The sequence below is a fragment of the Crotalus tigris genome, unplaced genomic scaffold, assembly GCF_016545835.1.
Source record: "Crotalus tigris isolate CLP2741 ecotype Arizona unplaced genomic scaffold, ASM1654583v1 scf7180000017550.10884619, whole genome shotgun sequence".
Lineage (NCBI taxonomy): Eukaryota > Metazoa > Chordata > Lepidosauria > Squamata > Viperidae > Crotalus > Crotalus tigris.
This window is the reverse complement of record NW_024096468.1, coordinates 5,604,467-5,630,177: the sequence shown is the minus strand read 5'-3', so window position 1 is coordinate 5,630,177 and position 25,711 is coordinate 5,604,467. Positions and strand designations below refer to the sequence as shown.

General features: G+C 41.1%; 1 protein-coding gene across 2 annotated transcripts in view; it reads left to right on the top strand.

Annotated features, from left to right (window-relative positions):
* The window catches only part of NOS2 (nitric oxide synthase 2), a 42,080-nt gene extending 16,480 nt beyond the window's left edge, over window positions 1-25,600 (top strand). Inside the window, exons 8-26 of one of the 2 annotated variants that reach the window (XM_039341457.1) lie at window positions 1,762-1,901; window positions 2,432-2,606; window positions 2,749-2,850; window positions 4,293-4,487; window positions 5,614-5,696; window positions 5,779-5,923; window positions 8,867-8,971; window positions 9,062-9,111; window positions 10,162-10,336; window positions 11,452-11,584; window positions 13,141-13,219; window positions 14,178-14,356; window positions 14,990-15,153; window positions 16,257-16,467; window positions 18,009-18,096; window positions 19,648-19,769; window positions 20,479-20,627; window positions 22,121-22,303; window positions 24,327-25,600. In XM_039341457.1, coding sequence (XP_039197391.1) covers window positions 1,762-1,901; window positions 2,432-2,606; window positions 2,749-2,850; window positions 4,293-4,487; window positions 5,614-5,696; window positions 5,779-5,923; window positions 8,867-8,971; window positions 9,062-9,111; window positions 10,162-10,336; window positions 11,452-11,584; window positions 13,141-13,219; window positions 14,178-14,356; window positions 14,990-15,153; window positions 16,257-16,467; window positions 18,009-18,096; window positions 19,648-19,769; window positions 20,479-20,627; window positions 22,121-22,303; window positions 24,327-24,455 — 2,607 coding nt within the window. In that variant the 3' untranslated portion in view covers window positions 24,456-25,600. Of the gene's footprint in view, window positions 1-1,761; window positions 1,902-2,431; window positions 2,607-2,748; window positions 2,851-4,292; window positions 4,488-5,613; window positions 5,697-5,778; window positions 5,924-8,866; window positions 8,972-9,061; window positions 9,112-10,161; window positions 10,337-11,451; window positions 11,585-13,140; window positions 13,220-14,177; window positions 14,357-14,989; window positions 15,154-16,256; window positions 16,468-18,008; window positions 18,097-19,647; window positions 19,770-20,478; window positions 20,628-22,108; window positions 22,304-24,326 lie in introns of both variants that reach the window. The other variant, XM_039341448.1, reaches the window with a different exon arrangement.
* The last annotated feature ends 111 nt before the right edge of the window (window positions 25,601-25,711 follow it).

Below are 25,711 nucleotides of genomic sequence, written 5' to 3'. Positions count from 1 at the left end.
CTACCCCAATGCCTTAACCACTAGACCAGGGGTAGGCAACCTTGGCTCTTTTATGACCCGTGGACTTCAACTCCCAGTATGTCATATATCTAGGTCAGGGGTAGGCAACCTTGGCTCTTTTATAACTCGTGGACTTCAAGAGCAACAAAGATGATTAGGGGACTGAGGCTAAAGGATATAAGGAATAATAGTAGTTTAATAGTAGCAACTGTGAGAGGGATCTCGGAGTCCTAGTGGACAATCACTTAAATATGAGCCAGCAGTGTGCTGCAGCTGCCAAAAAAGCCAACACAGTGCTAGGCTGCATTAACAGAGGGACAGAATCAAGATCACGTGAAATGTTAATACCACTTTACAATGCTTTGGTAAGGCCACACTTGGAATACTGCATCCAGTTTTGGTCACCACGATCTAAAAAAAGATGTTAAAACGGCTAAAAATATAAAGGACGGTTGCTGGAATTGAGTATGTCTAGTTTAACAAGGAGAAGGACGAGGGGTGATATGATAGCAGTATTTCAATATCTCAGGGGCTGCCACAAAGAAGAGGGAGTCAAGCTATTCTCCAAAGTATCTGAAGGCAGGACAAGAAGCAATGGGTGGAAACTAACCAAAGAGAGAAGCAACTTAGAACTAAGGAGAAACTTCCTGACAGTTAGAACAATTAACCAGTGGAACAACCTGCCTCCAGAAGCTGTGAATGTTCCAACACGGGAAGTTTTTAAGAAGAGACTGGACAGCCATTTGTCCAAAATGGTATAGGGTTACCTGCCTGAGCAGGGGGTTGGACTAGATGACCTCCAAGGTCCCTTCCAACTTTACTATTATTATTATTATTATTATTATTATTATTATTATTATTATTATTATTATTATTACTCCCAGTATGTCACATATCTAGGACACTGGCTCTATGCCGTCCATCTCCCTGGTGGCTTACAACATCTTAAAAGCACAATATAAAACAATGAGAGCATTAAAACATGAAAAACACTCAGCGTTAGCATTAAAGCCTTAAATATTAACAAGAGATTAAATAAACTGGGATGGAGGTAGGATCTTCTAATCTACTAACCACCTCCAAAGTGGAACAGCCCCTATTGGGACCCCAGGCCATTTGGTGGAGCCAGATTTTGAGGCCATTTCAGAAGACCAAGATGGTAGGGGCTGATCTGACCTCAAGGGGCATGCTGTTCCAAAGGGAGAAAAGCAGAAAAGGCTCTTCTCCTGGACCCCACCAGCCAGCAAGGTCTGTAACCAGTGGTGGGATTCAGCCGGTTTGCACCACTTCAGCAGAACCGGTAGCTAATTTTTTGTTATCTGGGCCCAGAAAGGACTTCTGGAAGCGGCATCCACACAGACAACCAGTTGCTCACATATTTGAATCCCACCACTGTCCATAACATACCTCTCCTGCAGGAATGAGTGGGGTGGGCCAGTCCCATTGAGTGAGACTGTTCCTCAGATAGACTGGACCCATGCCATAAAATGCTTTGAATATGACAACTAACATGTTGAATTGCACTCAGAAGCAAACCTGCAACCAGTGAAGTTCCCACAGCACTGATGTTACCTAGGCCACCCTAGGGGCACCTAAAGCTGTCTGTGCTGCTGCATTCTGCATCCCATATAGAGCGCATTGCAATAGTTCAAACGTGAGATGATCAGGGCATTCTACCTTTACCAAAACTGCATCCAGTTCCAGAACCCACAATTCATGCTCTTTGGACATGAATACCCACCTTTCTTTCCCTTCTCTCAGCTCTGCATCCAGCTTGGCTGGAAAGCTAAATATGGCTGCTTTGATGTGCTTCCACTGGTCCTGCAAGCCAATGGTCAAGACCCAGAATTATTTGAATTGCCGCCAGAGCTCATCCTGGAGGTGTCGATGGAGCATCCCACGTAAGCATCTTGGCTTCAGATGACAGAAGCCCAGGCCTGTTTGTTATGGGTCAGGTGGGTGACTATCAAAGCAAGATTGTTTGTTGAGACCTCAGGACAGGTTGGTTTGGCTTTTATTTGGTTAAATGATGTCAAGCATGCCCTTGGAGATAACAGGCAAGCAAAACTGAGCTGAAAGTAATGAAACAACAAGAATATTTAGTCCTGAAGCTTTGCAGTTTTTCTCATCTCGGGTTTAATCAAAGTGAATTCTTTCTCTCTCTTAGTGATATAATCAGGGAAAACTTTCACCAGATGCTAAGGCCACTGTTATGAAACAGAGTCCAAACATAGATAGCAGGGCCATTGTAGTCCAAATTTCCAGTTATTTGTGCTTTCCCCCTTCCAACAGAGTAACTTAACGAGAAGCGGCTGTTGAAGAACTGAGATGCAGTGTGAATTTACAATGAAAAAATCAGGTTATCCAATGAAAAAAACCCTCAAAAACGCCGATGGCTTGTTAATACAACTCTCTGTGATTCTTTCTGCAGATATGAATGGTTTAAAGACCTGGACTTGAAGTGGTATGCAGTCCCAGCTGTGTCTAATATGCTCCTTGAAGTTGGTGGGTTGGAATTTACAGCTTGTCCTTTCAATGGCTGGTACATGGGGACTGAGATTGGGGTACGGGACTTCTGTGATGCCCGGCGCTACAATATTCTTCAGGTAACCCTTAGGGTGGTTAAGCTGTGTTTCAGGTGGCCAGAGGCATCTGCAGGGGGTGGATGCAGAGAATGAAAGCTGTATTACTTCAGTGAAGCTAGAATAAGACACATTGTCTGTTCCCCATTTTGTCTACTTGATCCAGGAAGTGGGGAGAAGGATGGGCTTGGAAACAAATAAACTCTCTTCGCTGTGGAAAGACAAAGCCGTCATAGAGGTTAATGTTGCCGTGCTCCATAGTTTTCAGGTGAGTGGGAAAAGAGGAGGCAGAAAGTCATGCTTCTCTATTTCTAGCCACTTCCTTTGCGATGAGATGGTCTGAAGTTGACAACTGATGTTTTTTTCCCTTCAAAGAAGAAAAGGCTTGGTTGGAGATCTTTGCAAGCCACTAACCCAACCATTGATTGGATCAGTTGCTTCTTAGGGTAAATCACTTGCTCGTAATCAACGAGGGAAGCTCTGGAAAGCAGAGAAATCACCAGGAAAGTATGTTCTCAGGGTATCCTGCCATTAGAAAAGGCAGAGAAGGGTTGTTGATGTCCTTCAAAAATAGTCATCAGTGGCAGCCATACCATTTGGCTGTCACACTAGATTTATTTATTTCTCAATCAATCAATCATATCAAATTATGGAGAAGTGATTCGGGGCAGCAAACATAAGATCAAAAACCAAGAGAACAAAATAAAACAGTAAGAACACACGTGCACAGTCTAATTAACCCAATCCATATATGTAAAACAGTGGTGCCCCCAAAAAAATCCACACTGATGGGCTCACCCACCTTTAGCACCCTGTGCCCAAGGGAACATCCAGGTCTTCAGGGATTAATGTAAAATCAGTAGTATTTTAAGCGGTCCATGAAAGGATCAAAAATTCAAGAGGCCTCACAGCTCTGGGATCAAAGCCCCGTGCCCTTTTAGAGCACATTGCCACTTTGACTTTTCTGACAACCCCTCCCATGAATGCCCCAGGGAGGCAGTCTGTATTATTTCACTTATTCCTAATTATAGTCAGCCACATTATCTCTGTTGGAACCCCTCCTTGCTCATTTGAGTAAATACAGGTAATCCTTGACCTTTGAGTGCCATTGAGCCCAAAATTTCTGTTGCTAAGCAGGACAGTTGTTAAATGATTTTTGCTCCATTTTATGACCTTTCTTGTCACTGTTGTTAACTGAATTGCTGCAGTTAAATTACTAACATGGTTGTTAAATAAATCTGGCTTCCCCATTGAGTTTGCTTGTCAGAAAGTCACGAAACATGATCACATGACCCCGGAACATTGCAACTGTCATAAATACATGCCAGTTGCCAAGTGTCCGAATTTTGATTACTAACATGGTTGTTCAGTGAATGTGGCTTCTTAATTGACCCTGCTTCTTAGAAGGTTGCAAAAGGGGGTTACATGACCCTGGGACACATGACTCTGGAACATTGCAACGGTCATAAATACATGCCAGTTGCCAAGTCTCCCAATTTTGATTATGTAACCACGGAGATGCTGCAATGGTTGTAAGTGTAAAAAATGGTCATAGGTCACCTTTTTCAGCGCTGTTGTAACTTCAGATAATCACTAAACAAATGGTTGTAAGTCAAGGACTACCTATAAGGCCATGGCCTTGTGCCTGAAAGTTTTAACCAACGTGTACACTGGACTTAAGTAAGTTTTGCATTTCTGTGACTCTTCTAGAAGCAAAGCATCACCATCATGGACCACCATTCTGCTGCTGAATCATTCATGAAGTATATGCAGAATGAATATCGGATCCGCGGTGGGTGTCCAGCAGATTGGGTTTGGCTAGTTCCTCCCATCTCCGGTAGCATTACACCTCTGTTCCACCAGGAGATGTTGAATTATATTATTTCACCATTCTATTATTATCAGGTGAGCTAAGCACAGTGCAGTTGATCGCGTGTTCACATTAGCCTCTTTCCATTCAAAACCAGCAATGTTTTCCACGAAAACATTATTCTGGCTTTTGTAATTATTTTGTTTTCAATGTCTTGATTAGATTTTTTTTTTTAAATCTCACCTTCATTATTTTATGTAATTTAAAATGATGAACTTAGCTAACATTCCTTCCTCCTTTTATCTTTCCCACAACAATCCTGTGAGGTAGGTTGGGCTGAAAGAGAGTGACCTGGCTAAGTCAGCCAGCTTACTTTCATGCCTCAGGTGGGATTAGAACTTGCAGTCTCTTGGTGATTGGCTAAAGTTATCCAGCCAGCTTTCATGCCTAAGGTGGAACTGGAACTCACAGTCTCCTGATATCTAGGCCAAAACTTTTAACAAACACGAATTGGCTTCCATTATATTGGAGCTGATATATCAGGGAAATATAGGATGGATGGATGGATGGATGGATGGATGGATGGATGGATGGATGGATGGACGGACGGACGGAATAATTTCCCCAGTTCCTAAGTATTATTCCCATGTAAATTGAGTTCAGACCTCTGGTTCACCTCTGCCACCAGCTAATTCAAACTTAGTCCTGCCTTCCTTCTTTTATCCTTATCACACATTTTGTCTAGTCCTAAACATAACTTCAGAAAAGATGGTTTTGGGGAGCAAGAAATAGCTTAGAACATTATTAAAGAAGCAAGTGTTTCTTATCAACACTAAGTATAAATATACTATAATTAGGCTTGGCGATGATTTGTCAAAGGGTAACCTCCTTGAAGTCATCCTTAACAGACAGCAGTGTCCAAGTATCCCTGTGATGCTTCCTGGATTCCTAAAAGATTTCAGAACGGCCCAGAAGTGGACAAAGATCCTTAGGAAGAGATACAATTCACCAGTGCCCCAAGTTCAATTTAGCAAGTGCAAAAATCCCATTGTTTTCTGTAACAAAGGGGAAAAGGGATAGAAGCAGAATGAGGAAGAAAACATTTGCGGGAGAAGTGATAGGTCTGTGGATTCAGTGATAGCTTTATAAGCAAAATTGGGTAACTGGCTTAAATCCTGGTAATCTGACTTTGAAATGTCCAACTTCTCCCTATTCTTCAAGGTGGATGCATGGAAAACACATATCTGGAAAGATGAGAAACACAAGCCAAAGAAAAGAGAGATCAGATTCTGCATATGGGCCAAGTAAGTTTCAAGGATACGTTTATAATATCTGTTTGACAATCCACTCACGGATCTGGATCAAAGCAAATGTTCCTCTTCGCAGGGCCGTGTTTTTTGCATCCTTGTTGATGCGAAGAGCCATGGCAGTTAGGATCAAAGCAACGGTGCTCTATGCCACAGAAACGGGGAAATCAGAGACTCTAGCTCGAAAGCTGGGTGACATCTTCAATTGTGCCTTCAGTACCAAGGTAAGATGCCTGTGATTGACCATGAACAATAACTATGGTTTTGCTTGTGAAGAAGAGCAATATTATTACAGATATTTAGAAAATAGTGCAGTGCCCCTGCCTTCCAGTTGTGTAAAGCAGAGAGAGAGTTGATAAAATAGATAAGGTAGCTTTTATGAATAGAATAGAATAGAATAGAATAGAATGGAATAGAATGGAATGGAATGGAACGGAACGGAACGGAATGGAATTGGAAGGGACCTTGGAGGTCTTCTAGTCCACCCCCCCCACTCAAGCAGGAGAACCTAGACCATTTCAGAAAAGTGACTGTCCAGTCTGTTCTTAAAAACCTCCAGTGATGGAGCACCCACAATTTCTGGGGGCAAGCTGTTCCCCTGGTTAACTGTCCTCACTGTTAGGAAGTTTCTCCTTAATTCCAGGCTGCTTCTCTCTTTGATCAGCTTCCAACCATTGTTCCTTCTCCTGCCCTCTGGTGCTTTGGAGAATAGTTTGACACACACACACACACACACACACACCTCTTCTTTGTGGCAGCCTCTCAAATACTGGAATAACTGCTATCATGTCAGCCCTGTTTCTTCTTTTCTTTAGACTAGACAAATCCAAGTCCTGCAGCCGTTCTTCATATGTTTTAGTCTCCAGGCCTTTGATCATCCTAGTTGCTCTTCTCTGAACTTTTTCCAGGGTCTCAACATCTTTTTTGTAGTATGGTGACCAAAACTGGTTGCAGTATTCCACGGGTGGTTTTATAAAGTGGTACTAATACTTTGCGTGATCTTGATTCTATGCCTCTGTTTATATAACCAGGATTGTATTGGCTTTTTTGGCTGCTGTTGCACATTGCTGGTTCATAGTCAATTGATCGTCCACTAGGACTCCAAGGTCCCTCTCACAGTTACTGTTTTGAGCCAGGTCTCACCTAATCTGTACTTATACCTTTGATTTTTCCTGCCTAAATGTAAAACTTTGCTTTTCTCCACATTAAAACTCATTTTGTTGGATAGGGCCCTTTGTTTCAGTTTGTCAAGATCTTTTTGAATCCTGAGCTTTAGGGAAGCTTTTAGGGAAGATTATCTTCCACAATGTATCATGTCAGTACCAAAGTTTGGCTATGTTATTAAGTAACCTGTGTATCCTTGAACCTAAATTGAAAACTGTTTCATATTAGAGCTTTGTAGCACTTTAGGGGTTTTTTTTAAAAAAAAACAAAAGTGCTCCAAAGGACACATGGACATTCATTCTTGAATAGCTCAACTTCTGCTTGAAACTATGAAATATCATTATCAATAAAAATAGAAGAATACTTCGATTCCCACAATTGATGAAAGGCTGCAAAAGTTCATAGAGTTTGCAGAGATGGCTAAATTGACTGCTTTGATTAAAGAAAAGAATGCAGTTAATTTAATTTCTACTTGGAAACCACTTTTGGACTTTGTGCTTGAGGTGGAAAAAAAATTGAAACTTTGATTTTGGGTTTTGCTGATTAAATAGGTTTGTTGTTATAGAAATGGCTAGAAAATACCATTATATAACGTAAATGTTTTTATTATTACCGTATTCTATTGCACTGAAAGAAGTTGGAAGTCAATGCTTTTGTTCTTTTTTTCCCCTCTCCCCTAACCTTTTTTCTTTTCTCCTTTCCACCCTTATTTTCCCATTTTCATTTTTCTTTATTTTCTTTCTGTATTTTATATTTTGATAAACAAGTAAAATACTGAGAGCAGAAATGCCATTACCAATAATCTTGACCATTGCCTAGAGCAGCAGTCGCCAAGCTTTTTGGCAACAGGGACCAGTTTCGTGGAAGGCAATTTTTCCATGCATTGGGGAAGGAGGAGGAGCATGCAAATTAGGCCCCTAGCATGCTCAGTTTACAGTAGGGTTCACGCTCCTATGACAGTGGTGGCGAACCTATGGCATGTGTGCCAGAGGTGGCACTCAGAGCCCTCTCTGTGGGCACTTCTCTGAACTGCTGGTGGCAGGCTCCGGAGCCCCAGAGTGAACTGGTCAAGGGGCCAGCAGGCTGTGGCAGCTGACAGACAGTCAGCCCCCATGCGCTCACTAGCCTCTATGTGCGGGGGCCGATGGTGTCAGGCAGCAGCCGCCCCGGCCCCTGCCTTGCCTTGCCCTGCGATAATGGCACCCCGCCCTGCTTCACCTCACCACGCACAACGAGCCTCCTGCCCACCACCCCACCTGCCAGAGACCCCCTGGATCTCCCCCAACCCTGCCCGGCCCCCACAGGTGTCCCTCCCCACAAGCAACATTGAGATGACCATGCCCACCTTGGCCACACCCACCCAGTCTGCCATGACCACCACAGCCACACCCACCCAGTGGACCACACCCACATGGCACCCGGCAATAAATAAGTGGGTTTTGGGTTGCAGTTTGGGCACTCGGTCTCTAAAAGGTTCGCCATCACTGCCCTATGAGAACCTAATGCCTGATTATCTGAGGTGGAGCTGAGGCGGTGATGCTAGCGCTGGGGAGTGGCTGCAAATGCAGATGAAGTTTGCTCGCTCATCTGCTGCTCACCTCCAGTTGCATCCTAACAAGCCAGTACCGATCCATGGCTTAGGGTTTGAGGATCCCTGGTCTAGAGCAGGGGCCCCAATCCCCGGTCTGTGGACCAGTAATGGGCTGTGGCATGCCAGCAACCGGTCCGCACAAACAAGCAAAGCCTCATCCATGGGATGCAGACAGCATACAAAACCACGCACTCTCCGGTCCGCAGAAAAACCTTTCTCCACAGAACCGGTCCCTGGTGCCAAAAGGTTGGGGACTTCTGGTCTAGAAGACCTTATGATCCAACTATATGTTTCCTACGTTCTGAAGAAAGATGGGCAATGAATACTGGGGTTTTTTTTTTTGCCTCAAAACGTTTTATCCACTTCCATCTACCTTCTTAGAGTTCCTGATAACATTTCTTTCTCCTTTTAGGTTACCTGTATGGGGGATTACAACCTAAGAGACCTTGAGAAGGAAACTCTTCTTCTGGTGGTCACCAGCACTTTTGGAAATGGTGATGCACCAAGCAATGGCAAAGTAATATTTTTAATTCATGCTATATATATAGATTTTCCATAATCAGTCAGGCTGTTTGTGCCATATAACAGTCTTTCTTTTTTATTATAGACTCTGCAGAATGCCCTCTTGTCTATGAAACAACTGAGTAACAAATTCCGGTAATTACTTCCAGAATTTTGATTATCCCAGTTAACCGATTCCTATTCTTTATTGAAAGAATAAACAAAATCTTTTAAACAAAATCTTTTACCCAAAATCTTTTAAATGCCCTTCTTTTAAGATGGACTGCTATTTCATCTAATATAATTTAAACCAGCTTGCCCCAGTTTGGAATGCTCTGTATTGATTATAACTTCAGTGGTTTGAGTGGGGATCAACAGCTCATAATTTGATGGCAATGGAACTACTTCTGAAGACCATCTGCTGGGATATCCATGAACTTCCTCATACAGTTGGTTGCAGTGTGCTGAATATGTACCTATGTTCTATCACATCCTCCCAAATGGAAAAGGATGACTGAGTCCAAAATGGGTAGATGACACAAATTGGGGAAGCAGACCTACAGCAAAAGTTTATTCTCTGTTTTAAACAGGAATGTGTCATCCTCTCTCTATCTGGAGGTATAGGAAATTAAACCTTCTGTTCCCATCATCTTTGCCTTCATATCATCCATTTGAGAGTAACCCCCCACCCTTCTTAAGGATATTTCAGATGGTGGTTAAAAAAGGATTATAAAAAATAGACTAGAGGTAGAATTGGTTCTGATTTTTAATTGATGTGCTAGCTATTAGGTGACTATATGATCCTATTTTTTACAGTATTTTTTTATTATTGGAATTTTATTGATATGTTCTTGTTGTGAACATCACAACCTCTGGTGAAGTGGGCGGATACTAGTAGAGTGATACAAATGACTTTATTTCTTTATTTGTGTATTTATGTATCTTGATCAGCAGGACCCCAGCTGATATGAAACCTGTTAAGTATAATAGAAAAAAATGTTGGTTGGCTATAAAAGTATTCTCAGTTCTATCAAGCAGCAGGCTTGTTAACTTTTCAATAGATTGTTAACAGAGGTACTTCAACAGGGACAATCTCAGAAGGAAAAATGCCTGTGTTAAAATGAGATCTCTTCCAACACACACATTTGTCCATGGTTGTATATATATAAAAAAACCAGCATTAATGCAGCTTTTCTCTTGAAATAGGTATGCAGTTTTTGGCTTGGGTTCAAGCATGTATCCAGAATTCTGTGCCTTTGCCCGTCTTGTGCACCAAAAACTTGCACAGTTGGGGGCATTTCCAATCAGCCCAATGGGTGAAGGAGATGAACTCAATGGGCAAGAAGAAGCTTTTCGAAACTGGGCCATTCTTACATTTCAGGTAACCATAATAATCTTGATGCACAGTGAGTCTTGGAATTTGCAATGTCTCTGCAGGGGATAGCAGAATCCAGTGTTTTACCTCAGTGTCTTTCAAACTTGGTAACTTTCAGATGTGTGGACTGCAACTCCCAGAATTTCACAGCCAGGATGAGGAATTCTGGGAGTTGAAATTCACACATCTAAAAGTTGCCAAATTTGAAAAACATTGCTTTTGCTTAATTTCCTGGGAGAAAAGAGAGGTTTAAGGTTTGGCCCAGCCCCCAAACATTATTTATCCCGGGGAAGAGAGCCCAGAAACGAAGAATCTAAATGAGATAAACATAGAACAGGAAAAATGAATGTATTTGACTTTTATAGGAAGGTAGCCTTAGAATACAGATAGTTCTCATTTAGCAACCACAATTGGGACTGGCAATTCCCGTCAAGCAAAGAGGTTGCTAAATAAACCCACAACTGGATTTAGGGACTTCTTCAGCTTTCACTGACTTTACAAGCTGTGAAGGTTGTAAATGCAAGGATCGGTCTTAAAATTACTTTTTCATCACCTTCCTAAATAAGGCAGTCATTTAACAAAAACTACTTGTATATTGCTATACAAGTATATTGCTGTTTTACTTCCTGTTTCTTCTTGCAGAAACCTATGTAGAGTCTGTGTTCACACCACATTGCCAATTAGCCATGCTATTGAATTAACAGGCAGTATTCTTGGTCTTTCTCCTCTCATTCCCAAAGGTGTCCCTAGTTATCCATTAAATTGTTCTAAGAAACAATGGGGCTAATCTTCTAATCCAGCTTTGCTTCCTAAAGAAGCAAATCATGTCACTTCCATGCATAATGATGGTAATTACATCGAAAACTCTCACTTTCCTTCTCCATGCACATATTAGTGTAGGCCTCCCAAGAAGTGAGAAAGCTGTATTGTTTGTGTGATCCTTGCAGTTGCTCTGCTGTGAATTGAAAATGCCGTTTTTAAACAAGCCACTTGACTGAAATTAATTTCATTTACTTTCAACCCCTAACTGGAAGGTTCAAGATGACTAACCCAAAGGCCCAAGACAATTACATAGAGTCCTCGATAACTTTCATCTATTCTTTTTATATATATTTGAAAAGACGGCCTGTGAAACTTTTGATATCCGTGGAAAGCACAGGATCCTGTTACCAAAAGAATATACATGTAAAGAAACCTGGAACCCCAAGGATTTTAGGATTGTATATGACTCTCAGCCGTTGGCTTTAGAGAAAGGTATGTTTTCCTCTGATCCCTTAAATGCCTTTATTTTTAACTGAATGATATTATCATCACTTTGATTCTTTTTAATTTTTCAATCCTGGTGACTCTAAGATACATAGACTTTATGCTGGCTGGGGAATTCGGGCTGTTGAATGCCACACTTCTTAAAGTTGCCAAGGTTGGAAAACAGGGTTTAATTCCTGAAATATATCCTAGTAGTTATTAGGGAAATATTTTAAAATCAAAAGGGATGTGTTCTGAACTTGAACAAAATATCCTATTTTTAGGGTTTTGTTCCAAATTCAAGACAAAATTTGTCTTGAGTTATTCTACCCTAGGGAACAATGGCAACTTGAAACAAAGCAAAGATAGAATAAAAATTAATGCTGAGTCCTGTCTACAACACAACTTACATAAAAGTGGACAAGGGGAAGATTTAAAATAAAAATCTATATTTTTATTTTTTAAAAAAATCATACATATTTTAATATTATTTTATATTATTTTATTTGTACATTAGCAAATGGATAGCTGTGTAGCTACTTGCATTTCTGTTCTAACGAATAAAAAGGAAAAAAAACCAAGCAGTTGTTTCAGATTCTCATTGTTCCATACACACTCTGCTGAATTTGTTCCATCATTAAAAGGTGCCAATTGTATGTTTCCAATTTTATGTTTTATTCCAAGCTCATAACAAAGTATATTCCCCATTTTGTGCCCGTCCATTGGGTGACAATATAATTTCAATTATACCCTTGAAATCATAACTGCCTAATCACATTTTCCAGTTCTATTCTCTATCTTATAGCAGATGAATTATAGATAAATCGTTAATAAACTAAAATTGACATTTGCTTCTCTTCAATTAGTCAACTTGTATGTGTTAAGAACCACACAACAACCACAAAATACAGATTTTGGTTGTGCAGAGATCCACTTCAAAAGGCAGTCAGATAGTCCTTGAATTACAACCTGTTACTTAATAGTTGTTTAAAGACTTGAAAAAAGTAAGTTATGACCTGTTCTCAAAATTACGACTATCACATTCATACACAATCACATACACACACACACGTCCTAGAGCCATATTAGGGCATTGGGCAACTAGCTTACATTTATGACTGGTTACAGCGTCCCATGGTCATGTAAATGCAATTTGCAATGTTTTTTGCCATTTTCCAGCCAAAAACGTCCATTAGATAAGTTGGATTCAGACTACATGATCTGCTTAACGACTGCAGCAATTGGCTTAACAATAGTTGTAAAAATGGTTGCAAAATCAAGCCCAGTCATTTAATGACTCAACTTATAACTTACAACCAAATGCCAGGCTGAACTGCAATTGTAACTCAAGGACTACCCATATGTGATAGGAGTGCAACCAGGTATGCAGGTTACTGAGAACATCTCAAAAACAGCTGCATCTTTCCCACAGCTGCTCCAGCCTCTTGGGGGAAATTGCACTGGGTTTAAGATGTCTTGGGATGGTTTTGAGGTCTTATCTGGAATGGTCCAATTTTTTTTTTTAGCTGTGGCAAAAGACAAGTTTGTTTCTCTTTTCTCTGTAGTACTTGGTGATATTCATGGGAAAAATGTAGTTCCACTGATCCTCAAATTTCGGCAGAATCTTCAAAGTTCACAATCCAGGTATTCTTTCATGCTTCCTGTTTTTTATTTTGAACCCATTAAACATCTAACTGCCCTATAAGTATGCGTTCAAATTTGCAGAAAGATGTTATTTTTAACTTTGTGCCATGCAGAGGTTGTATTAGCCATTGGGTACTTAGATACTGTATGCATTTTGATCAGAACTGCCTAAACTTTTCCATGTGATTATATATACAAGCATACAGTTTATATCAATAAAAGAATTACATTTTACCAATAAATAGTTAAATATAATTGTTCCAAAATAAAATAACATTGAAAATCACTGATTTTAGCTCAACATAAGGAAGAGAGAGACACTTCTTTTTAAGGGCCAAAAGCTAAATTCAGTCTTTAAAAGACCTGTCAAGAGTTGTATGTGGCAGTAAATACGGGCTAAGAAGAAGAAAAAAAATCATTCTTAATCTTCCCTTTTCTTGCTGGAAAAGATATTAACATTTTTCAATCTCTTGGCGTGAGTCAATTACATTTTAAGTGTATAGGAGGTTAAAATCCTTGTCTAAAGAGATTCTCAATCATCCACGTCATGGTGGTCCCAAAGGTGCTTTTTCAAAAAGGCAACTAAATTTTCTTGGGTTTTTCCTTTGAAAAACGTTTCATTTTTCACCCAAGAACTGAAAAAGCTTCTTGGATGAGAAGTGAAACATTTTTCAAAGGAAAAAAACAAGAACGTCCAGTTGCCTTTTGGAAAAAGCATCTTTGGGATTTAAAATCCTCCCTGTACATCTCGTTAGCTTATGGAAGCTTATGGCTTATGGCTTCCTTCAACTAAAAATATAATGACATGTATTAAAGTTCAAAGGTTTTCCCATAAATGGTGTCAAACAACTATAAGGTTTCCCACATGAAGTTTGAGAAGTATCCTGTCTGTGGTTTTAATAAGGAAATCCTGTGACGGTTGACCTAAAACGGGTTTGTGTTTCCCTTTCCTTTTCAGCCGTGTTACCATGCTAATTAAACTTTCCTGTGAAACCAATCAGGAAATCAACTATCTCCCAGGAGACCATCTTGGGATCTTCCCTGAAAACCAAAAAGCTTTGGTTGATGGCATCATATCCCATGTTGCAGATGCTCCTCCATTCAATGAAATCATTAGACTGGAAGCATGCTGTGATCGTAAGTCTGGAGTCCCCTTTCCAACTTTTTTTGCCATGGGATATGAGTGGATATCTTTATAAATAAAGGTGTGTTTTGGCTCAGGAAAGGGACAATGCATATCCAGATGAATTTGGAGTGAACAAGGAAAAGAAAAGGACACCTCTGTTATCTTAGCATTCAGCTTTTTTTCCTTTGGGGCAAGAGTAGGCAGCATTTTAGCCTTTCACTTTCCAAAGGGACCTCATGGTGAAGGGATGGCCTTATCAGAAAGAGTGTGTGTGTGTGTGGAATTTGGGGCTTCCTTGGTTCAATTTGGGGTGTGGCATTTTTGCTAGCTATTTTTCTCCTGAGTAAAATAGGTGTGTTAAGTCAATTGAGAATTTAACGCTCCTGTTTTACTGCTTTCACACTCCAAAATGGGAACACCATTCATTGCAAATTGGGCAGAATGACTCAAAAGCTCTGGAGATGGAAGTATCCCCTGCAGGGATGAGATTGACTTCAATTAACAGTTCAGGTCAACAGGAAAGACTATTTTGGAAGGCAACTGGTCAGATATATTTATTTTAGATTTAGATGAAGTCTCTCCCCAGCTAATTTCTTCTGTTGACTCTCAGAATATATTCTCACCCATTTCCTCTTTCATTCCAGGTGACTACTGGACTCCTTACAAAAAGTTTCCAGCATGTACACTAGCACAAGCTTTGATGCATTTCCTTGATATAACCTCTCCTCCTTCCCAGCAGTTGCTAAGATCTTTTTCCCAGCTGGCAAAAGATGAAAATGAGAAGGAAAGGCTGAATCTCTTGTGTCATGTGAGTTTGGGATCAGTTACAGACAGGGAGAAAAAATATTACTTGTAGAGCATGTCTCTGTTTCACTGCTAGCACGTGGTCAGCCATGGTTGATCTCCAAAAGTTAGGCAAGGTTGGACTCAGTGCTAGTCCAATTTATAATGCCTTGGCCAGACCACACTTGGAATATTGCATCCAGTTTTGGTCACCATGATATAAAAAAGATGTTGAGACGCTAGAAAGAGTACCGAGAAGAGCAACAAAGATGATCAGGGGACTGGAGGATAAAACATATAAGGAATGGTTGCTGGAATTGGGTATGTCTAGTTTAATGAAGAGAAGGACTAGGGGTGACATGATAGCAGTGCTCCAATATCTCAGGGGCTGCCACAAAGAAGAGGGGGTCAATCTATTCTCCAGAGCACCTGAAGGCAGGACAAGAAGCAACGGATGGAAACAAATCAAGGAGAGAAGCAACCTGGAACTAAGACATTTCCTGACAGTGAGAACAATTAATAATTAGTAGAACGACTTTCCTTCAGAAGCTGTGGGTGCTCCAACACTGGAGGTTTTTAAAGAGATTGGACAACAATTTGTCTGAATAGTATAGAATTTTTTTACTTGAGCAGGAGTTGGACTAAATAGAAGACCTCCAATGTCTCTTCCAACTCTGTTATTCTGTTAGTGCTTGGGTGGGAGACCATCAGGAAATTTCATGGCTGTAGACCATACTGGGAAGCTGAAAACATTCCAATAGCAGATCACTTTTGTCCTGCTACTAAACAAGCTACATTGACATGTCTATATAGTCGTGTGGATTCAAGCTCAACTCAAGAGGGGCCTTAATATAGCTACAATAGTGCAACCCCAGCGAACTGATTCGGGATCGGTAACATAATAACTTTGTTTAGGATAGCACATTTTCATCTCTGGCTTTGAGTCAAATTGATGCCTATTGTAGTTATTTCTATGCTCTTTTCCTGTTTTATATTTATGTTATCCAATTTTATAGGATGCCATTATTTCTACAACAAGCTGTACCTCCATTTCGGAGGAGATATAAATATAAATCAACGAACAAATAGCAGGTACCTGAGTGTCTATACGTTTGCTTTTCCCTGTAGAATTTGGAGGAATACAACAAGTGGAAATTTTATAACAGCCCTACTATCTTGGAAGTCCTGGAGGAATTCCCATCCATCAGGATCTCAACATCCTTTTTACTCTCTCAGCTGCCTTTACTCAAGCCCAGATATTACTCGATCAGTTCTTCGCAGGATTGGGAGCCCCAGGAATTACATTTGACTGTGGCAGTGGTGACCTATAGATCTAGAAGTAAGTGGGCTTTCTGTTCTGAAACTCCATTGGCCCTGTGTTTGCGCTTATTCTTAATTAAATGTGAGAGCTGCTTTGGTCTAGTGCAGTGGTTCTCAACCTTTTTAATGCTGCGACCCCCAACTGGTTGTAAGTCGAGGACTACTCAACCGGTCATAAGTCGAGGACTACTCAACTGGTGCAGCACTGTTTGCAGAATGGGACTTTTGGCGGGCTCAGCAGGGCAGAGATAGCCTGGACAATTCCTATTGGCTTTTGAAAGCCAATAGAATTAGACTCTATTCAAGAGAGTCTATTCTGTTGGCTTTCAAAAGCCAATAGAATAAAAGGGAGTAGCACAGCTAAGGAAAAGGGGGAAAAAATGGCGGACTGCGTTGTTTGGCAACCCCTGTGAAATGGTCGTTCGACCCCAAATGGGGTCCCGACCCACAGGTTGAGAACCACTGGTCTAGTGTGGTTAAAGTACCAGGCTAGGAATTAGGAGACTGAGAGTTCTAGTCCCACCTTAGGCATGAAAACCAGCTGGGTGACCTTGGACCAGTCATTTTTTTCTCCACCCAGCCCACCTCACAGAGTTGTTATTGTGGAGAAAAATAAGAGGAGGAAGGAGTATTAGCTATGTTCATCACCTTGAGTTATTTAAAAATAATAAAGCAGAATAAAAAAAAAGTGTGCTTTTGAACAGCTCAACAAATATTAACATCCCAAGATTATATCCCCTTTCCAGCTGTGCTAGGAATCATCCTTTCTTGTAGGTGTCAAAAAGTTCCTGCAACTTTTTATTGTTTCCAAGAAAGAAGAGTAAATACAGGTGGTCCTCAATTTACGGGCACAGCTGATCCCAAAATTTTTGTTGCTATGCGAGATAATTGTTGAATTTTGCCCCATTTTATGACCTTTCTTGCCACAGTTGTTAGGTGAATCACTGCAGATATTAAGGTGGTAACTGCAGATAGTAAGTGAATCTCCCTCATTGACTTTGCTTATAAGAAGGTTGCAAAAGGTGATCACATAACCCTGGGAGACTGCAACCATGATAAATATGAGTTGCCAAGCATCTAAATTTGAATCACATGACCATGGGGATGCTAAAATGCAGTGCTTTTTTTGTAAAAAAAAAAGGTGCCGGAACTCACACACGTCATACAACCCGCCTTGCCTACGCTACAAGGTTCCATCCAAAAAAGGTGCCGGAACTCCGTTCTGGGTGTTCTATGACAAAAAAAGCCCTGCTAAAATGGTTGTGTGAAAAATGGTCATAAGTCACTTTTTTCAGTGCCATTGTAACTTTGAATGTGCACTAAATGAACTGATGTAAGTTGAGGACTACTTGTACACTGAATTCTTGGGAGTCTTCTCCAAAAGGAAAGTTCAAAAGCATTAATACTTTTCTTATCCTCTGAGTAGGGCCTGTTAAAATCACCATACAGCAAAGTCTGTCTACTCTCCCATAACCTTTCTTGCGATTTCAGTTCAACCTCCTCAAAATACTTCACAAAAACATCATATGTGTGGTCTTTTTTCTCCCCCTTTCTTCGCAGATGGAAAAGGTCCAGTGCACCATGGGGTTTGCAGTACTTGGCTGAACACGATGGACCTGAAAAAGACAATGCCCTGTTTTATTCGCAGGTAAAGTTGCAGATGAAAAGTAGCTGGTAATAAAAACTTGAGTTCTCAGACTGAAAAATACCTAAATGGTATCTTATGAAATACAGGTTGATTCTGTTAGGACTGTAAAGCATATGGACTAATTTCTGAAAAGCCTATGAATTAATTTCTGTAAAGCATATGGACTAATTTCTGTGCTGTTCAAAGACCTGTAAACAGAAATTAAGATAAGAGGATGGGCTACCTCTTAGCCTTTTCTCTAAGTGAGAAGGAAAAGAAAAATAAATGCACGCCAATGAGGTCTAAACATTTCCAGTTGGCATAGGTAGTATCTATTTCAATGTACAGGTAATCTTCACTTATCAACTGCCTCATTTAGCACCCATTTGAAGTTGTAAAAAAATGAAGGTGTAAAAGAACAGCTTTATCACCTCCTCACATTTACAACTGTCACATTGTACCATGGTCACATAATAATAATAATAATAATAATAATAATAATAATAATAATAATAATAAAGTTGGAAGAGACCTTGGAGGTCATCTAGTCCAACCCCCTGCTCAGGCAGGAAACCCTATACCATTTCAGACAAATGGCTGTCCAGTCTATTCTTAAAAACTTCCAGTGTTGGAGCATTCACCGCTTCTGGAGGCAGGTTGTTCCACTGGTTAATTGTTCTAACTGTCAGGAAGTTTCTCCTTAGTTCTAGGTTGCGTCTCTCCTTGGTTAGTTTCCATCTGTTGCTTCTTGTCCTGCCTTCGGGCACTTTGGAGAATAGCTGGACTCCCTCTTCTTTGGGGCGGCCCCTAAGATGTTGGAACACTGCTATCATGTCCCCCCTCGTCCTTCTCTTCATTAAACTAAACATACCCAATTCCAGCAACCGTTCCTTATATGTTTTAGCCTCCTGTCCCCTGATCATCTTTGTTGCTCTTAATAATAATAATAATAATAATAATAATAATAATAATAATAATAATAATAATAAAGTTGGAAGGGACCTTGGAGGTCATCTAGTCCAACCCCCTGCTCAGGCAGGAAACCCTATACCATTTTGGACAAATGGCTGTCCAGTCTCTTCTTAAAAACTTCCAGTGTTGGAGCAGTCACCGCTTCTGGAGGCAGGTTGTTCCACTGGTTAATTGTTCTAACTGTCAGGAAGTTTCTCCTTAGTTCTAGGTTGCTTCTCTCTTCTCTGTACTCTTTCTAGAGTCTCAACATCTTTTTTACATCATGGTGACCAAAACATGATTGCATTTGCATGCTTCCTAAGTTGCTTGTGACATACAGAAATAATGGGGAACATGGAAGTAAAATTGCAAATCAATCACATGATGTTTTGCAAAGAGGAAGTGTCATAAGTCCATAGTGGTTATGTAATTTTCTGCTTAGCGACCACAATGTTTAGCAATGGAATTGCCAGTCCCAGTTGTGATCACTAAGTGACAACTACTTAGATTTGTTTGAAAGCTAAAGAGATTAAAATACATGACATGTTGCAAAATCATCTGAGAACAGATATTTGTACTTCATGCTTCTCTAGGAGTAAGATATTTATTTGTCTTGTCTAGTGCTGCTGGATTTCGACTTCCAAAGGATCCAAGGAAACCCTGTATCCTGATTGGTCCCGGCACAGGAATTGCTCCTTTTAGAAGCTTCTGGCAACAACGACTTTTTGACTTAGAAAATAAAGGTGAGGGCTTTGCTACTTTCTGAGCGATCTGGTTGAACAAATCCACAGGTAACTGAAATGGGCAGTGATTAGGGGTTGGCATTATCTAACAATTAGCACTAGTTTTAGGTTTATATACAGTATGACTTTATAGTGCTTTACAGCCCTCTCTGAGCGGTTTACAGAGTCATCATATTGCCCCCAACAATCTGCGTCTTCATTTTACCAACCTTAGAAGGAAAGCAGGCTGAGTCAATCTTGAGCTGGTCAAGATCGAACTCCTGGCAGTGAGCAGTGACTTAGCCTACAATACTGCATTCTAACCACTGTGCCACCACGGCTCTAATTAGAAATTAGACTTTCTAATTTCTTATTTGGAGGTCATGGCATACAAGCCTTATACTTTTGGAACGCCTGCTTAATTCTATGAAACACGTTAACCTAGGTCTAAATGTAAACCCCAAGTTAGTCTGAGGCAGGTTTTATGCTTCCTTCATGAGACTCGTGTTCATGTGTCCCATTCAGAGCTGCAGTTAAATCATTAAATTGTGCTTTTGCAACATGGCTTTGCGCCTCTTAGATGACACTGTGAGTTATTTCTCTTCTTTCAAAATGTGATCATGTTGCTGCATTTAGGGTTCCCCCCCCCCGTTCATTCTGCTGATTGGGACACAAAGATTACCTTGAGCTGCATAAGGAGCCCAGTCGATTTTGGCCTTCTGGTTTATAGGGATCCAAGGGAGGGGTCTGATCCTGCTGTTCGGCTGCCGACACTCCAACCTGGATCACCTCTATCGAGAAGAAATGGCGGAGATGCATCAGAAAGGGATTCTCCAAGCGGTCTACACAGCTTACTCCAGGGAGCCTGGGAGTCCCAAAGTAAGCCTCAGTTGCCTCTTGCCTTGGATACTTTGCTCAGAGCAGAGCACTAAATTGTATCCAGGAAGTCCTGGGTTCAGTCTCCAGTCTCAGGGTGGCCAAAAGCAGTACAGTGCAGGTGGTCCTCAATTTACAACAGTTTCTTTAGTGACCGTTCAAAGTTACAAGAGCACTGAAAAAAATGACTTATGGCCATTTTTCACACTTGCGACCGTTGTAGCCTCCCCATGGTCACGTGATCAAAACTCAGATGCTTGTCAACTGACTCGTATTTGTGACGGTTGCAGGGTCACCTTGGGGACCTTCTAACCAGCATAGATCAACTTGTTAACAACTGTGTTATTAACTTAACAACTGCAGTGATTCACTTAACAACTGTAGCAAGAAAGATCGTAAAACAGGACAAAACTCACCTAACAAATGTCTCGCTTAGCAACTGAAATGTTGGGCTCAATTGTCGTAAATTGAGGACTACTTGTACATAATCTTTAACTACCTAAGTAACCTCATCAACGGAAGTGTGTATGGCAGAAACCCCACACTTGCTTGCAGTGATGAACGTACCCAGTTGGGTCAGGAAAATTCTGCAAGCAAACACACATCTTCCAAGAGGACCAAGAACTTCACAGTTCAACTCTGAGCCACAGAAAGTCGCTTCTAATAGTATATATGTTATGGGTACCAAACTCTAAAATACTGGGATTCTGCTAGTTATTTGTCCCAGCTGTGGCATAGATTGTCTAACTGCTCGGTGATAGATACCCTAGTAGTGCCTTCAAAATGTTTTGAAGTATACTTCAACTTTCCCCTTCCCTTCTCTTCTTCCTTACTTTTGGAGTGTAAGTTTATTAGTCTTTTTTAAAAAAGAATGATTCGCTTGTAATTTTCTCTGCTCTAAAAAGCTTTGTAGCCGAAGCACTCCAATTCCATGCCTCCAACAGATAAATGAATCTCATAATCCTGGCCACCAGCCTTGCTGGGGAGGGCTAATGGGAACTGTAAGCCAGAAACCTCTGGCAAGCAGTAGACCAGTGGTGGCAAACCTATGGCACGGGTGCCAGAGACGACAGAGCCTTCTCTGTGGGCACGCACGCCGTCGCCCCAGTCCTAGGCCTTCAGCTGGGTTTTATAAAACCTTTTCGCTTTAGGCCTCTGCCACCAGGTGCAAAAAAAAAAAAAAAGGTTCAATCAGTCAATTTCAACTTCTCGTGGGAAAAAAAAAAAGATCTTGCAAAGTTGGAATTGATTGATTGAACTTTTTAGTCCCACCCAGTCTGCCGTTACCACCACAGCCACGCCCAGCCAATGGGCCACACCCACCCGGCACCCGACAATGCAGAAGTGGGTTTTGGGTTGCAGTTTGGGCACTCGGTCTCTAAAAGGTTTGCCATCACTGCAGTAGACTAATGATCCAGCTTATAAAATGATTAAATACTGCAGGTCTCTTAAGAAAAAATCTGAATGATATGCAAATGGTTCAGGTTTATGTGCAGGATCTCCTTCGGAATGAATTAGAAGCAGAAGTATACAGGCTTCTCCATGAAGAAGAGGGACACCTGTATGTCTGCGGGGACATCCGCATGGCCAGTGAAGTGGCTAAGACTTTAAAGGAGATGTTTGCAAAGAAGCTGAACTTGGCCGAAGAGGAAGCAGAGGACTACTGTTTTCAGCTGAAGGTATGACCCCTTTCCATTTGGTTGGCTGCCAGGCTCAATCCTAAACCTTAATTAGCATTGTAAACATGGTCTATGGAACGGACTAAAATCATCCCCCGGTGAAAGTTCTCAACTCACGTCTTGGCATCTGGGGTCATCCAGGCTTTTGGCATTCCTCAACAAAAAGGGGGCTGAGTTGATTATTTGGTTGAATGACTTTAGGAATGATCCCTGTGGGCAAGGAAATGTCTTCGAGGGACACAAATGCTAGTCACTGTATGCTCTGGGAAGCCTGAAGAAGCTGGCAAGCTTTGATTTTTAAATAAGCTTTCCAAGTTCAGACCCTAAAAATAGGATGGAGTCTAATTTCTATCATCTCCCAAATTGTAGCCCAGCACACAGGATTAAGGAGTGGCATGGTGGCTCAGCAGTTAAGAAGTCAACTGGAAAGCTGGCAGCCCAGGTTCAAGACCCAAATGCTATACAACGGGCTGAACTTGCATCCTCCCCCCCCAGCTCCTGCCAACCTAGCGGTTCAAACGCCTGTAAATACGAGTGGTTAAATAGGTACCCCTTTGGTGGGAAGGTAACAATCTCTGTGATGTCATGCTGGCCACATGACAGAGAGCACTGGCTCAATGGCTTTGAAATGAAGATAACCCCCTCCCCCATAGTTGGCAATGACTAGTGCAGGGGTAGGCAACCTTGGCTGTTTTATGATTCGTGGACTTCAACTCCCAGAATTCCTGAGCCAGCATGGCTCAGCATGGAAACCTCTCCCTTTCTCCTCAGCATGGCTGGCTCAGGAATTCTGGGAGTTGAAGTCCACGAGTCATAAAAGAGCCAAGGTTGCCTATCCCTGCACTAGTGGAATAAAACCTGCAGGGACTCCTTTACTTTACCTTTACACTGGATTAGAGAAGTTTATTTTAAGGGTGACCTTAATTCCCATTTCAGAATTGACTAGCTCTATCTTCTCCACTCCTGTGGCTTTTGGTTATATTATGAAGTATCTCTATTTCTGCAGAGTTCTGGGGACAGACCACAAAGTTTAATCTAAATGCAAATTATACTATGACCGTTAACTTTTGGTGTTACTTTCCTTGTCAACTATTCAATTCTTTACAAATATATTGCCCCCCCCCGTTTTTCAGCTCTTTTTCATTCAACTTTGTAGCACTGATTTCAATTTTTATCAGACTTATAATAGCCTGAACTACCCTGGATTAAGAATATCAGGATGGAAATGTTTAAAAAGAGGTATATGGGTTCTGCATGTATCTACATGTGTTTGTGGTGTTCAGTTTGATGATTGGCATTATTATGGTTTGCTGCATAGCCAGTCCGACGTCTAGACTGGATCTGGCATTTTTATCCCCTGTATAAAATCCTTCCAAGGACTTGGGATAGGCAGATGTTGCTGCCTGCTAAGTGTTAACAAAATCATTGCAGGATGTAAGCTGTTCCAGCTAATGCTGCCTTTTGCAATTGACTGATGGTGATTTTGTCAGTGCTGCCCAAATGCAGAGAAAGGGCAGAAGTTTTGGACCCCAGATCTCAGAATGAGCAGGCGGGATCCATAAGGCTTTTAACTAATTCAGAAGTGATGATGGGTTCTGCCAGTGTCGGCTCCACTCTGTAACTAAGCTGGCTAAGATAACTTTGGAGCTGGTGATGAGGACTTATTGAAATACCAATCCTGGATATTTCCATTTATTTATTGAATAAATTGAATAACGTATTTATAGAATATTTTCCAATTTAACAACTGAGTTTGCATTGAAGGGGTATCCACAGCGAATGATCAAAAGCTGCAAGGTGAAGCATTACCCCTTTTTTACATGCATGTAATAAAGGGACATGGTTTGGATCATGGCATTGCACCCACTACCAGCCAGATTTTGACCCTCTCTATGAATGCTGCTGGTCTGAACAATTTGTGTTTTAATGGAGTCCTTCCATCCACGCCTCTATTTAAAATTCAAGAGGAATTGTACTAAAACAATTCTACCTATTCTTAACTTTTCTTGTTTTGTTTTTACAGAGGCAGAAACGCTACAAGGAGGACATATTTGGAGCAACGTTTCCAAAGGAGAACCAAAGAAACATGGAAGAAATAAAAACTGAAAGGCCCATAGAAGTCTTGGAATCTCAAGCCCAGCTAAAACTTTAGCTGTAACTTCACACTGAGGCCTTCTTTAGCCTCAGCCGGGGTCCCCGAATATTGCTTTTGCAGCAGTATCTGCCAACGTGGACCAGTTAAGCAGGATTTGCACCACAAAACCTAATAGTTTGGGTTTTGGACAAAACACTACATACTGTACTATTTTATTTAATTATATTTAATTCTTTTAGAGTATGTATATTTTATTAGAACTTTTGTACCGATCACATACTTTATTATATTATATTATTTAAATTCCATTCTTGGACAATGGGACAGCTTTTGCGGGCTGTTTTCACCCTGCTTTTGAAGGTTCAGAAGAGAAAAAGCTAACCTCATTTAAAAACCAAAAATTGGAACTGCTTACAGGTGCTTGCACAGGGGCATCTGCCAGGAGGCTAAAAGCAAATCAAGATGACAACAGTAATCACATGATTGCATGCACATCACACCTAAAAAGGGACAGGCATTATTTATGCCATTGCAGTTGCCATCTTGACTTTTCTGACTTCCTCTATGGATGCTCCTGGTCTTCCATATGTGCCTAAGACATTGCTATTGGAGGACATGTTTTCTATGCAATAACGTTACAGGGAAGGGCGTGGTCATAGCTATGTTGCTAGGGGCCTCTTTCTTCCCAGGGCTGAGAGAGGGAGACTGGCTGAAATTCACCCAGCATACTCTGTCCCCAAGGCGGGGCTAGAACTCACAGTCTCCCAGTTGTTAGCCAGTGCTATAACCATTACACCTAGCTGGCTCTCAACACATCACAACGCAATTTCACATTCCAATAGCATGCAAATGTTTTGTTCCCCCACTCCATCCCCAGTAGGTTACTGTTGTGGCTGAGTCTACTCTTTGAGAACGTCAACATGCCCTGCGTTTACTGAGATGGATTTGGTATTGATGATCCTAATCCTCAATAAGATCTCTGTCCCAAATGATGGACTATTGATTGTCCCACCCTGAATGTTCTCTAAGAGCCTTTCTTGCCCTTCTGAAGGAGCCGGTCTCTATCAGCACAGGGCAAATAAAATCAGATCATCTATTGACTTGAAGATGTTTTTGTCTCACATCTTGGGGGACTGGGAAAGATCAACGTGAGGGAAAGAACTGTGCAACAAGACTTGAATAAACCATTTGTGAGTTCCTCACTGGAAGTATTCCTTCATTTTTCTGCTTGGTTGACTGAGTAAACTTTAAAGAAGTAATTGTCCCTCTTTGCCACAGATTAGCAGAATTCTCCAGTTATTCTGTTAGTGTTC